Source organism: Pecten maximus, chromosome 13 (assembly GCF_902652985.1).
Source record: "Pecten maximus chromosome 13, xPecMax1.1, whole genome shotgun sequence".
Lineage (NCBI taxonomy): Eukaryota > Metazoa > Mollusca > Bivalvia > Pectinida > Pectinidae > Pecten > Pecten maximus.
This window is the reverse complement of record NC_047027.1, coordinates 11,856,065-11,870,087: the sequence shown is the minus strand read 5'-3', so window position 1 is coordinate 11,870,087 and position 14,023 is coordinate 11,856,065. Positions and strand designations below refer to the sequence as shown.

General features: G+C 34.8%; 2 protein-coding genes across 2 annotated transcripts in view; one reads left to right on the top strand and one right to left on the bottom strand.

Moving 5' to 3' along the window:
* The window catches only part of LOC117341380, a 137,747-nt gene that overhangs the window by 90,457 nt on the left and 33,267 nt on the right, over positions 1 to 14,023 (top strand). The gene's annotated exons all lie outside the window — the stretch shown is intronic.
* Positions 1 to 14,023, bottom strand: part of LOC117341378 — a gene marked incomplete in the record, with an annotated part of 106,213 nt that overhangs the window by 78,655 nt on the left and 13,535 nt on the right. The window contains 2 exon segments of the mRNA XM_033903230.1: positions 4,210 to 4,401; positions 4,623 to 4,789. Coding sequence (XP_033759121.1) covers positions 4,210 to 4,401; positions 4,623 to 4,789 — 359 coding nt within the window.

Genomic DNA, 14,023 nt, shown 5'->3' with positions numbered 1-14,023 from the left:
ATTGTTTCAGCAAAGTCACTGACAAAAATAGTTTCCCGTTAAGACCGTTAAGGCCCAATGGGCAGATTGTTTTGTAAGTGTATCCTAGGCCACAATAACAATTACACACTTACTTTTCTGTTATATGTATCCTTGGTTACAACCAAAGTAATACACTTTGTTGGTATGTGTATCCTTGGTTACAACAACAGTAATACAGTTAGATTGTTGGTATTTGTATCCTTGGTTACAACAGTAATACACTTAGTTTGTTGGTATGTGTATCCTTGGTAACAACAGTAATACATTTTGTTGGTTTGTGTATCCTTGCTAACAACAGTAATTCACTTAGTTTGTTGGTATGTCTATCCTTGGTAACAACAGTAATACACTAAGTTTGTTGGTATGTCTATCCTTGGTAATAACAGTAATACATTTTGTTGGTTTGTGTATCCTTGCTAACAACAGTAATTCACTTAGATTGTTGGTATGTGTATCCTTGGTAACAACAGGAATTCACTTAGTTTGCTGGTATGTGTATCCTTGGTTACAACAACAATACGCTGAACTTGATGGTGTGTGCACCCTTGATTATCCACATCTCGTAGCTGCATTGTTAATTCTATATTTGTGGTATTTCGTAATTGTCCGTGGTGTTGTACACGTGCTCATCATTTCTTGAAAATCCTCTGTTTTGATGAGAAAAGAAAAGAACAAATTATTAGAATACATCTGTGTTTCTGTCGACGAGGAACCGTCCAGAACGTTGATGTATTTATCCAATGATGTCCGTATATCTTATTTATGTTTGATCTAGGTTCTCGAGATCGATTCCGTGTACGTATTGGTATTTTTCTAAAGTGAAACAACTGAGTAGCTCCATACAATCAATTAAGTAATTATCGAGTGATGAATATTAAACTTCTCCATGTAATGAAATAATTGATACAGTTATTGTTGAGTAATGGGTATTAAACTGTGTAATTATGTGATAGATAAAGTAATTGTGGAGTTATGAGTATATAACTGTGTAGTTAAGTGATGGATACTGTAATTGTTGTTAGCCCTATTATCTTTTTCTGTAAACAATTCTTCTGTAATTACTTCGTTTATATTCTGGTCAGGTTTTGTTGTCTCTTAATAATTTGACATAATAAACAATCACTCTGGAAACGTTGCAACATATTGTTAACTAAACATGTATATTTACCTGTTCACCACCTCGTAATTTACACTTTTATGTAAACGTTCTGTGGATTAAAAAGTGATCATTAATGTAACAGGTAATTCCATGTGATAATTTGGTTGTTAATCAATGATTCATGATAAATAAAAAAAAAATGAATAAATAAAATGAAATAAAAACTTATCAATATAGACTGACTGACTGGCGTTTCATTAATAAAGTGGCGACAACATTTTATTTGTACATTCGAAAAATAAGAGGCCCCGTTGGCATGTTTCGCTCTTCACCAAAGTATGCTGCAGACATATTGTCAGGTCTTTTGAACTCTTGACTCTTGAGAAGTAGTCGTTTGAATGAAAAAAGGTGATGACGACAAACGACAGAGGCGCACAAAGGCATAAGCTCACTAGGCCATTTTATTATGAAAAACACACCAGTCATATTTAGTATTCTAAAGTGAACAAGATGATGACATCTTTTTTCCTTCATAACAATCGTACCATAATATTTCACATTAGCATTATACATTGATACATTTATTTACGAAATATCGTTAATTTTGTATTTCCTTATATAAGATACAATTAGGTATGTGTAATTCTGAGGATATCAGTAACAACTTTGTCTCTTTAAAATAACCTTAAGTCTCAGAGGCTTTAAACAGCGTCACCGGTAACATAAACACTTGGCAACCATACCCCATTACAAAATATACAATATCTACATGATAATGCACTTTACCTGCAGTACTTAGCAATTTCCCGGACTCATTGATAGTTGCTATGCAGATTCCTTCTGCTTTACCTTACTTTTGATCATGACCATCAATGGTGAAACAAAGAACTGGTTAAACAGCTGTATTATCAAGTGTCATATTCACAATATTTTATACTTTGTATTTTTGACATAGCTTAATAAAATGTGTAATTTGGTGTCTTTGATGAATTATACCAACAAGTAAATCGTCGTTACCTTTCAATTCTAATACTTTACGACAGAGGAAGGCAACAACGATACTGAGGACGACAGTCGTCATGATGAATATAACAGCGACGATGATCCAGTTTGTGACGTCATCTGTTCAGAAAGTAAACACATTTGCTATTGTTGAATGGTCATAACATATCCGTATTGTGATCGGTAATTGGTTATTCCTTTCGGTCTAAATTCGTCAAAATTTCTGGAGGGTCGCCAAAAGTGAAACTAATTTACTAATGTACTACAATGTCAACATCTTATCAAAGTTTCACGGCAGCTTGCTCACTTCGAGTCACTGTTTGTATAGTAAGTTTGCGACTTTATATGGTAACTGCCTGATCATGTATTGTATAAATCAAAATGTATAGATACACTTCAATACCTACATCTTTCAATGGTTTTGTACGTTATTAATGAAACTGGATGAACTTTTAGTTGTTACAGCAACCTCAGTACGTAATCTGTTATGGTTGAGTGGTAATTTTAGGTGAGATGTTATAACATATCTGTACATACTTCCAGTGTCATCATGACCGCCTGTCGTTCCACCTGGGGAATCTGGAAAAAATCATTATTTTGAATTTCATAATAATTTAGGTATACATATGTAGGTAGAAGTGTTTTTGTCAAACAGTGATAATGTGATTCTTCATTTTCTAATTATTACTTTAACATCCTTTTTTATCACATGTTCAGGTTTTAACAAATCATAGTTTTGAAAAAAAGGAATGTTTTATTATTAGTGAAAGTAAAATTTTACTTAAAGATTTGTGATGCTCTACTCCAAATGTTTGAGTAGGAAGACAGAAAACAGATACTAACATTTTCTTTTGAAGGCATTATTATAATCGGTTTTAACGCCTGAACTAAAAATGGAGCCAAATTTACCTGTATTTGGAGCCGAAACAGGCGTTGTAGTTATAGGTACGTCTACAAAAAAATACCTCGCATACATTTGTATAAAGTAATATTGTACAACGGTATATCTTTGTGTGATATAGATAATGTTGTGTATCGCATCGCAAATAAACGTGTTTTGTTTCGTCATTTATAGACTTTGTATAGTATTAAGTCATTTAAGAATCTTTTGTGATAATTTAAAGCTAGTATTTATCCAATTTAATTTAAGATAATTTATGAAATCCCCTGTCATTTAATTCCTTTCGTTCTTAATTTATCAAAAGATCGCAAAAAGTGAAACTTATTTAATGCCCATATAGAATATAGCCTCTGTAGATTACCGACATTTACACAGAAGGTTTTTCATAAAACTGGTCGCCTACACCTGTACTACAATGTTAACGTCTTATCAAACTTTCTCTGCAGCTTGATTAAATGATATTATTCTTGTATGTTTAACAAAAGTACAAATGTATGACAAAAACGTTTGTCTTAGTCTCTGCGATAAGTATGGATATAATGATATGCTTATTTAGTTTTAATGATGATGATGATGATGATGATGATGATGATGATGATTTTTCAAACATACTCACCACAGATAACGATGGTTTTTGCAATATGTTCACTAATGTATTTGATGTGATGATGACTCGAGGAAATTTGTGCACGGTTAATGCATGAGAAGATTAATTGAAACAAGCATGCGTGTCCCCTAAAACCCATTGCAACAGGGTTCAGGATTTAAATATCTTCGTAAAAGTCTGTAACTTAGGAACATTGGTGAAACCATAGAATAATGATAACGATAATTATTCCGTGAAAATAATTAGCCATGAATAAATGAATGCGTGAATGAAATGAATTAATATATTTAACAGATAGATGAAATGAATGGATGAATGAAATGTGGCGAAAGCTAGCCCTAATGTGTGAGGACAATTTTGTTTTGTTTGTTAAATGATAATTTGACTACCGTAAATCATAAAAAAAATTGAAACAAGATTCCTTGTAATTTTAGAAAATTATTTCAAACTTAAGATAACACATATCACTTAAGAATAGTATCTATCGATTTAAACTACCAATTGATTTTTTAAAATCATTAAGTGTTTTATTTTGTCAATCAGATTTCTTTGAAGTCATGTTTGATCCTTACATCTTCCGATGGATTTGTATGCTATGAGTGAAGCTGGATTTGAGCCACACACGGTTCCAGTGAACGGTTCACACATAAACGTGGTGTTGGTGTCGTCATTTGTCACATTGTAGGTAAGTGTACTGGTACGTTGGTAGTTACACCCGGACTGTATCAAACCGTTATCATTCTGATTAATGTCAGCTGCAGTCGGGTAACCCTAGAAACCAGAAACCAACACTGTCTGTTTTTATCATTTTAAATCATAACTTTGTATGGAAAGGGGAAAAGGACAAATTTTCCGTTTCCATTTGTTTCAATTGTATATAGAATAAGCAATACATTAAGTTGTTTTTATAAATGGTTTTCTTTTCAATAAACAAGTAAATAAAAATGAACTGATCAACCATCATGTAAAATCAAAAATCGTTTACAGCCTACGGTATATCCTTGGTCGGTGACACGCTTGTAACACCATGTGTGGGGTTTTTTGTCGCTTCCTACAGTGCCTGTACACGTGAATGTCACTGAGGATCCCACGGAGTAATATACACTCTCCACATTGGGGAAGGGAAACACGGTCATGTCGTTAGTGGATATCGGTTGAACTGTGCTAGAATAAATGATCTTTAATATGATGTCAACAATGCAATTTGAAATTAATACAATGATCATCAATAAAAGGTAAACATACTGTCTATACTCTTGATCATGCTTAAAAAAACAATTTAAACTAATTTGCATGAAATCTATATTTTGGTTTATAAGTTTCCTTAGTTTATTTTATTTTGAGTTGGAATTATAGTTTCCCTATTATATCGGTATTGTTTGATGTTTTGTTACTGGTCTTTATGGGTTAACATTTCAAATAATTATAATACAGATATTCTCTCAATACTTTTCAACATACTTTTGTAAAATAAAATTTCAATTTAAGCCAAATCAAATCATTAACATCATCTTTGAAAATAAGTATGTTATAAACACAGTAGAAAATTGAAGCTACTAAATTGTCCTGAGGGTGGTGAATTAGTTTGTGAGTGACAATGAAAACGCAATTTATTTCTTCTTTCTTTCAGACAACTGCTTGACTACGGATACAAACCTTTAGCCGTGACATATTTTTCAGCTGTCGCTACACCACCACTACCGCCTGTTAGAGTGGCTCCCATAATACATCGGTAAGCTCCGCCATCATTACAGTTTGTCCTATTTGTGGCGATTGTAAACACAAGCTGAGCTCCAGATACCGTGTCCACATTTCCTGTGGCTGACACCCCCGCTCTGCTCTGACTGACAACGTTACCCCAGCTGATTACTGAGGATGAGGTGAGTTTATCATAGGAAACAGACACTACTGTTTGATAATCTGTAGAACTAGAGTTTTTCATAAGACTAATACTATTTATATCTGTGATACCGGTTGAGCTTGGAGTACAGGTAAGTCTGAGTTCTGATGTTGGTGTTTCTAAGGTACTTGGTCCTGTTATGATGATGGACTGACCAGACACTGAAACACAATAAAACATGATAAAATGATTGATACAGGACTACTCGCTCGATATGTCGACAGTTCAATAGTTACAGACTTGTAGCCAGTGACTTAAGTCTAGTTTAAATTATGTATCAAGATGGCGATCCCGTCCAATCAAAGTCGATCAGTATGCAAGTTAGTTCGATTTGTTTACCCTGATGCAATGCATACAGAAATATATCAACATTATTCTAAACAATTTTGGAGTTTATATCCGTAAGAACAAATAACTTCCATAGTCAGACACGGGTTTAATTACATGGTGAAATAATATTACAGACCAGTAACCAGGGACTTGAAATACAAAATACCGAGTTTAATTTAAAATATGTATCAAGACAATAATCCCGTCCAATCGAGGTCGAGGACACCGTCGGAGAACAGTGCGCTATTCGATTTGATTTGTTTACCCTGATACAATGTATACATACAGAAATATCTTAACAATTTTCTAAACAGTTTTGTAGTTTGTATCCGGAAAAACAAATTACTGATCCATTGTCAGACACGGGTTTAATTACATGGCAATGTAATTAATTAAATTACACATTACTTTGTGAAAATGGCATTACCATTACCATAACCATTACACAAATTTGAAATGCAATTAACCACATAGATAGTTTTCCAATGTAATAAAATAAAGACCATAATACGTACACGTATACGTACATATCAAGGAAACACATGTTTTACTTATTCTGATCTAATGACTGTAGAATATGTTAGTATCAACAGGTCGATGTTCTAATTCTGGTATTTCAAAGGTGCTTCTTCCTGTTTTTGTGACAGATTTAGAAGAAAAATAATACATTCAGAAAGAAACGAAAACATATATTTTACCGTTGAATTAAACATTTGAAAAATAACGTGACTAAATAACCAGTTTTTTGTAAATATGTGTTATTTACCCAGTGTTAATTTCACAAGTTTATGGAGAATTGTCCTGACAATATTGACGGTCGATAGATAGACAAGATATAGACCATCATACAACTGTCTGTCTCTGTCCTTTGTTAGTGTATGCAATCTGGTCTTTGTTTTTTGTTTTCATATCTGTGAGCTACACAGGGATTCTGTTTGTATAAGTACTGATTGTTTAGCTGTCAGTCTGTGTGTTAGTTATTTGTCTCGGTGTCAGTATGATTGTATTGATGTCTGTGTACTTATGAAAGGACATGTGTATATGCGTGCGTGTCGAACATGTGTGAGGGAATGTGATGGTATTATTTAAAACTTTGAAAGTACGGACGAATGTATGTATGTATGATTTTACATGTATATACATTGTACAGGTATAGATGATGCGATTTTTGGAAATAGGTAATATTCTATAGGAATTATAACAGATGTGTTTTTGATGGCCGATAGGTCGAATGACGTAGCTCTCAGTGAAAATAAAAACAAACATGTGATGAGATGTGATAACTTACCATACAATATTTTACCTATTACACTATATATGTGTAAGCACCACATAATATGTAACGTGTCACACAATATGTAACGGGTCACACAATTTGTAACGTACTATTCAAGATTTGTAACAAAACATTATACGCATCACATACTCAACTGAATTAAACGATGTGGTGTGCTATATTTTTACCTAACACATTAACATGTAGTTCAGTGTGAAATTGTTTGATCAACATATACATTGTATGAAATATGTCCCCTCTAACCTCAACCATACCCCTTTGTTTTAAATATCTGTAGGCTTATGTATAGCTAAAGTTACGTTGTTTTATCAATATGATAATACACATATACAAACTGTAGATTCAGGCTTCAGTGTACAGCCAGATAATAAAATATAGACCATTTACTTCCTGATTAAATATATACAGACCATGTACACCCCGATTAATTAGATACAGACAATTGAAATTGGCTTTTTATGCCACCCTCCAGTGGTGTAGTTCATTGTTTACTTACCTGTATAAACTGCTGTAGTTAAAATGAACAATAAATGAAGCATGGCTGGTGTATTCCCCTGTATGGTGAACATGGAATCGTTGTTTGAAAACTGTCTCAACAACCAGGAAGTTACGATGTACCCGGTTATAACAACGTAACGCCCGGGCATGTCCACCGTATCATCGGAAAACACGCTATAGATCTCTCCAATCGTGAGAAAAAAATATAAAATGATTAAAGACAAAATCACGTGCACACCTTATCGAATACCACTTAGGTTGAGTGAGGTTTATTGCATACATTGTTAACACGACTAGCTACGTAAGATATTAAAAATACGTCTGAGGTTGTAAGTATGCCAGGCCAAGTTGTCATTTATTCGCGGAGCAATGCTGATCCAGTATTTTAACAAATTATTTAAGATATATATTATATAAGAAATCTTGTTGATCAGATATCTTACATGTTTATCAGATATCTTATATGTTTATAAGATATATTATATGATGTATAATATATCTTATGAAGAAAAGAAATCTTATAAAGAACGAGACCGACAAAACCTAAAGGTTCGAGAATGGCTGCTCTGTAAGGTAACTTACTTTTTGTTGGAAGGCACGCAGAACATACACAATAAACCCTCTGTCGCGACCGAGATCAGCAAGGCACAGTACAGATGTCGTGTTAGAACAAACACGAATATATGGCAATAATAGATATATTTCTAACCATTATATGTAGTTTCAGCTTCATCTCTGATCCTTCATCGAGTAGAGGAGAGTTCTTAATCTCAGATTAAAATCTCGTTCTTTATAAGATATCTTATAATCGAATTAAATAATTTCGTTTATAAGATATCTTTTTATATGATATAAGATATCTCATATTATTTAAGATATCTTATTTGATTGTCTGATAAAGAAATGTATATAATATATCTCATTTATTATATAACATATCTTGTAAAGTATATAAGATATCTTATATAATTTGATTAAAATCCTCGATCAACTTTGCTCCGTGAATACATGACAACATGGCTTGCCATATGTATTTGTACATAGGATGTGAGGTAAGTGTACGTAAGGGTGTGTGGGTAAGTGTACGTAAGGGTGTGTGGGTAAGTGTACGCAAGGGTGTATGTATGTGTACGTAAGGGTGTGTGTATGTGTTTATCTGCTCAAAAGATCCTGGTCTTTTTCAGTGTAAAGTAGTCTAAATTGGAATCATGACTCGCTATGGTAATTTTGCTTTAAGATTTTCCGGCGAGGAAGAGATCCATGATTTGAATCAGATAATTTCCTTTATAAGATATCTTATTATATGATATTATCTATCTCATATATTATATAAGATATCTTATTTGATTGTCTGATAATATATCTCATTTATTATATAACATATCTTGTAAATTATATAAGATATCTTATATAATTTGATAAAATCCTGGATCAACTTTGCTCCGTGAATAAATAACATGGCTTGCCATATGTATTTGTACATAAGGGTGTGAGGTGAGTGTACGTAAGGATATGTGTATGTTTGCGTAAGGGTGTGTGTATGTTTACGTAAGGGTGTGTGGGTAAGTGTACGTAAGGATGTGTGGGTAAGTGTATGTAAGGGTGTGTGTGTGTGTATTTGTCTGCTCATGAGGTTCTGGTCTATTTCAGTGTCAAGTAGCCTAAATTGGAATCATGACTCGCTTGGTAATTTTGTTTTAAGATTTTCGGGCGAAGAAGAATTCCATGATTTGTGGGATTTTGACAACGTGGTTTGTGTCAATATTCTACCGACCATCCGGGCATCTGACATTCATTGACAATTGAATATGTGGTGAACCATTGAACCAACTGGCCATTGGAGGCATGACTAGACCAGAAATGCCTTGCCCTAAAAAAGGACTACAGAACGTTGAAAAAGTAGCAGAAACTCCACTCACCAAACGTTTGAAGGAAGTGTGTGCTGAGGAAATGAACATATTCGTACACATGAACCAGTCAGAAGCTACCAAAAAGAACATGAATTGGGACATGAAAGTGTTTTAAGGTATGGCCAGAAAACCACAATTGCGTGTCAAGGGAAGCAACTCCTAGTAAAATGACGAGAACAGTAGCATTGCCAATGAATTCAAGACCAATGTTATTTCTAAAATCTGACAAATCATTGCCGTCATTGATTGCATGAATAATCGTCACAGCTGAAATCCAGGTGTTATCGTCTCGATAGGATAACTGTAGGTCCTTTATGGCTGCCATGGCGTAACTCAAACGACGAAAGTAAAAATGCAAGTAAATATTTTTTTTAATTGGCACACATATATAGAAGGAGGTGCGTTGGATTTAGAAACGATCAGTTCCGAGGCCCTAGAAGGAAATTGCAGCAATTGTATTGCGAATCTAAACCCAATAAAACCCAATAAAATCATAATGAGGGAAACAATTATAAGAGTCTAAAGTATAAGAGAACGGCTATAAATCGACATCTCGGACATTGGGAGAGATATTGACATAGTCAAGTTTTTAAGACATTCAACAAGACCATAAATGGACTTTTAAAACACAGAATGACACGTGGAGTAGCGCGACCAACAACACACAAAAGGATAATTAGCATAAACGAAGAAAAGAAAAAGGTAACATGAGAAATCCCCATAGGTCTTCAGTTAGCGATGGCTAACAGTCTGCCACAATTCCCTTCATTTATGATACGCGGGGAAGAAGTCACTTTCGTAAGGTTAAACAGATGGAAAATGGAAATAGAGGTTATATCCTTTAAGCTGCCATGGATGTTGCGGAAAGTAAACGACGAATTAAAGTATTATATATATTAGCTCCCGGGAATGGTGTGTAGCTGGATATATATAAACAAGTTACTGATGCCATTGAAGCCTATTTTACACCAAGAAAGATCACGAATATGAGCGGTACAATGTTAGACAAGCGGAACAAAGAAGGGAAAGCACAAGGCTATGAATGAAACGGGGCGATAACTGTGAATTTATTTATGTGAATGAAGAAATTAAACCACAGATAAATTCAGCCATGTTCCTATACACTCTAACAAGGCGTATCATGGGGGATGATGATATGTCAAGGGGGAATATGCTGAAATTAGCACGTTCGCCGGAGATGAATGATGAACAAACAAATGAAATTAATGATAAACGCGAACAGATGAACTCCATAAACTAGGGTCAAGGCAGAGGTTAACACACACACATTAAGGTTTCAACAACAAGGAAAGGAATACGAAAAACCATGGACCACAAAAAACTAACGATAACGTCCAGCAAAAGATGAAAAACATTGTAACAAGAGGAATCATGTCAGTAATGTATGTAGGTCTACGAAGAAGGATTTGGTCCTTAATGAAAAGACAAGTGCACACTAACAGAATAACAGTTCGGGATCAGATGGCGAGTACATCCTACCTGTAAACTCGAGGAAAACCATACAACCAAAGGCTACTCTCATCATACATGTAACACCGATAGATATAATTGTTGACACAAGAGCCACTATGGACATACTGGATGAAAGGACTTTTTTTCTAGAAAATTAAGGATATACCGCAATTCAAGAAAACTAACACAAATCTATTCCTTTATGAATCCGGTGATCCAATTGACCTTGTCAGATAATTGAAAACCAAAGTGAAATCAAGAATGATAGAAACAAGCACTGAAGTCTTGTTACAGTGTTAAAAGATATACTAAGAACAGTTGTTTCCAACACCATCGAATCACACCGTTATGGTCAAGAGCAAATAACAAAGCTGAACGTTTTATACAATAGGAAGGACAACCAAAGCTGCAAGCACCTAAGAACGCAATTGGAAGCATGGAATGTATAAATACTCAGAATCTACCGTGCAACGTCACAAGGTTCAACAATAAAATTCCCTGTGCGAATTCTTTTTGGACTACACGGTGAACAGTAAGCAAAAAGATGAAATTGAATGCTGACCGCGGATCACGTCACTCCAATATGGAAGTTTTCCATTCCATTTGATCGAACTCTTGATGAAATCATCGACAGGAAAGTGAAGTGAACATGACAAAACGAGGAACTCTTTCTTTCTTCAAAAGTGAAACGAGGAGAGACCGGTGATCAAGATGTCTGACCGTGATAACGATGAGTTGCTTGAAAACAGTTCTAAAGAAGGCAAGGCTGATACAGGTTTAGATTTAAACACCGAGCTTCAGGAAGATTAACAAACTCTCCAAAAGACTTCATTGTGCTTTATAGTTATAGTGTAGACTTTGGACCGGGTACACCCCAACATGAGGCAGAACAATCCTCGGTAGTTACCTACAGGCGTGTAATTCAGAGACATTTTCAGCTAATAATTGATAATCTTTATAAACAATAGTATCTAGTAATGATTGATATTTCTTTTTAAAGTTTCAAATAATAATTGGTGTTCGTTGTAAAGTTGTTATCTACTTACATGATGTCCATTTTAAATAACAAGTAGAAAATAAAGTTACCATTTCTTTTAAAAACAAAAGGAGAAATGTAATTTCCTTATCCAGATTGCCCGGCCGTTTCCTTGATGATATTTGAACACTTCATCCGAGTATGTACAGTATCATTCTGAATACAGCATAACATGGCGTAAGGAACGAAAATCATCGAAGGGAACTTCACAGACTAAATATAGTCGTCTTTACTATCTGTCTTGGAACTACGAGACAGAGGTAGGCATCTTGTATGTACTACACTGTCCGTGAAAGATATCTATCATAACTGTCCACGAAGTAGTGTTCATGCTAGGAAACGTGTCCTGGATATTCGCGCTATGACAAAACTTATGTACAGCAGCCTCCCCAAACACGTCATTCACCACACGCATGTATCTCGCACACAGGGGAGGTCATCGTTGTCTATATGATGTTAAATACTAAACCTCAACGTATCAATCACGAGGTAGCAGTTGACACATTCGCGAAACACGAAGCAATCATAGAAAGGCAACATATTGATTCACTGATTGATGCTTTGTCAAAGAAAGGCTAGAGGAACAAAGACAGAAGAACAATCGAAATATTATTAATGTGGAGCTTTGGACTGTTTATACTAATGAGTCTGATGCGGAAAGCCAAACTATAGGTGGAGATATCAGCAAAGGCTCTTTCCTGTCTAGAGCGACAAGGGAAAAGTTCAGAAGGTTGACACAGCTTGTCGACATAGGCGGGACAATATTAAAATGTATTCTTGATACGGGTGCCAAAATTGACGGAATCGTTTGATCGACGATTTATGAAAGAACAATAGTAACTTGCAGTATACATATATGTAGCGGAATCGGACTGGGATGAACGCCGGCGACCATGTAGCTCAATTGGTAGAGCATTCGGCTAGTATTATGAGGTCCTGGGTTCGAACCCCTGTCTGGCCGTTCATTTTCACTCTCCTATTACATATTGACCACATTATCCAGGTAAAGGAAGCATATGGACAAGAAATACCATTCGTCGGCTTTGTTGAGGTCATGCTGCCGAATTTATATATTGGACGTTAGTCTATGGGCAATTTCAAAAGATTCGTCCGTTTTGATATGACATGAGCTTTTGAAAAAACTAGAGCTCTTCTTGAACAGCGAAAGATTTATTCGTAAGTCCTGTTTGCGTTTGCGAGGCTTACCTGCGTATTGCTTTTAAGATAAGAACATCCAGGTGTAGTATTATCGGTTGTGTATCGCCTTAATTGGTTGGGTTAGTACAGTGAGAGATTTTCGTTGCGGGTGGTTTTTAGTAAATTCTGAAAAGCCTTATAAGTTTTGCAAGAAACACGTTATGAGGTTTCTTCAGCCTGGTGCATTTGTGTAGGGACAATCAGTAAAATTTCTGTAGGAAAAAAAAAAACTTCATTGACAAAGACCATGATACATTGCTTAAATGACCTATATTTTGAGGGAGGAAGCCAAATTAATAGTATTGCAATGCCGAATATCATGATGACCGGTGAAAGTTGTTGTGCACTTTTTTTTATAAAATATTATATTACGTTCCTTTTCTTCTCGGGCTTGGTTATCAAATATTGCATGCAAGAACGCTTTTAATTGTATATAGACCAGTAATACTAGTATGCTCAGTGTAAAACGTTAAGTCTTTAAGTATTGCCGGTCTACGTGTTAGTAATTTGTATACAAAAGTCAGATAACACGATGCATGTGATCAGACGTGTGACAAGTCATTGTGTTAGGAACATTGTAAAAGTACGACTAAATAAAAATCTATTCATCTCATTACATTTACATATAAATGTTCATCTCATGTAACTGACCAAAAACTAGGTTATCCGTCAATAGGTATTATCATTATTGTAGGATTGCGTACGTGGTTATGTATACCCATTTATTTAATACATCGTATTTGACTAGATTG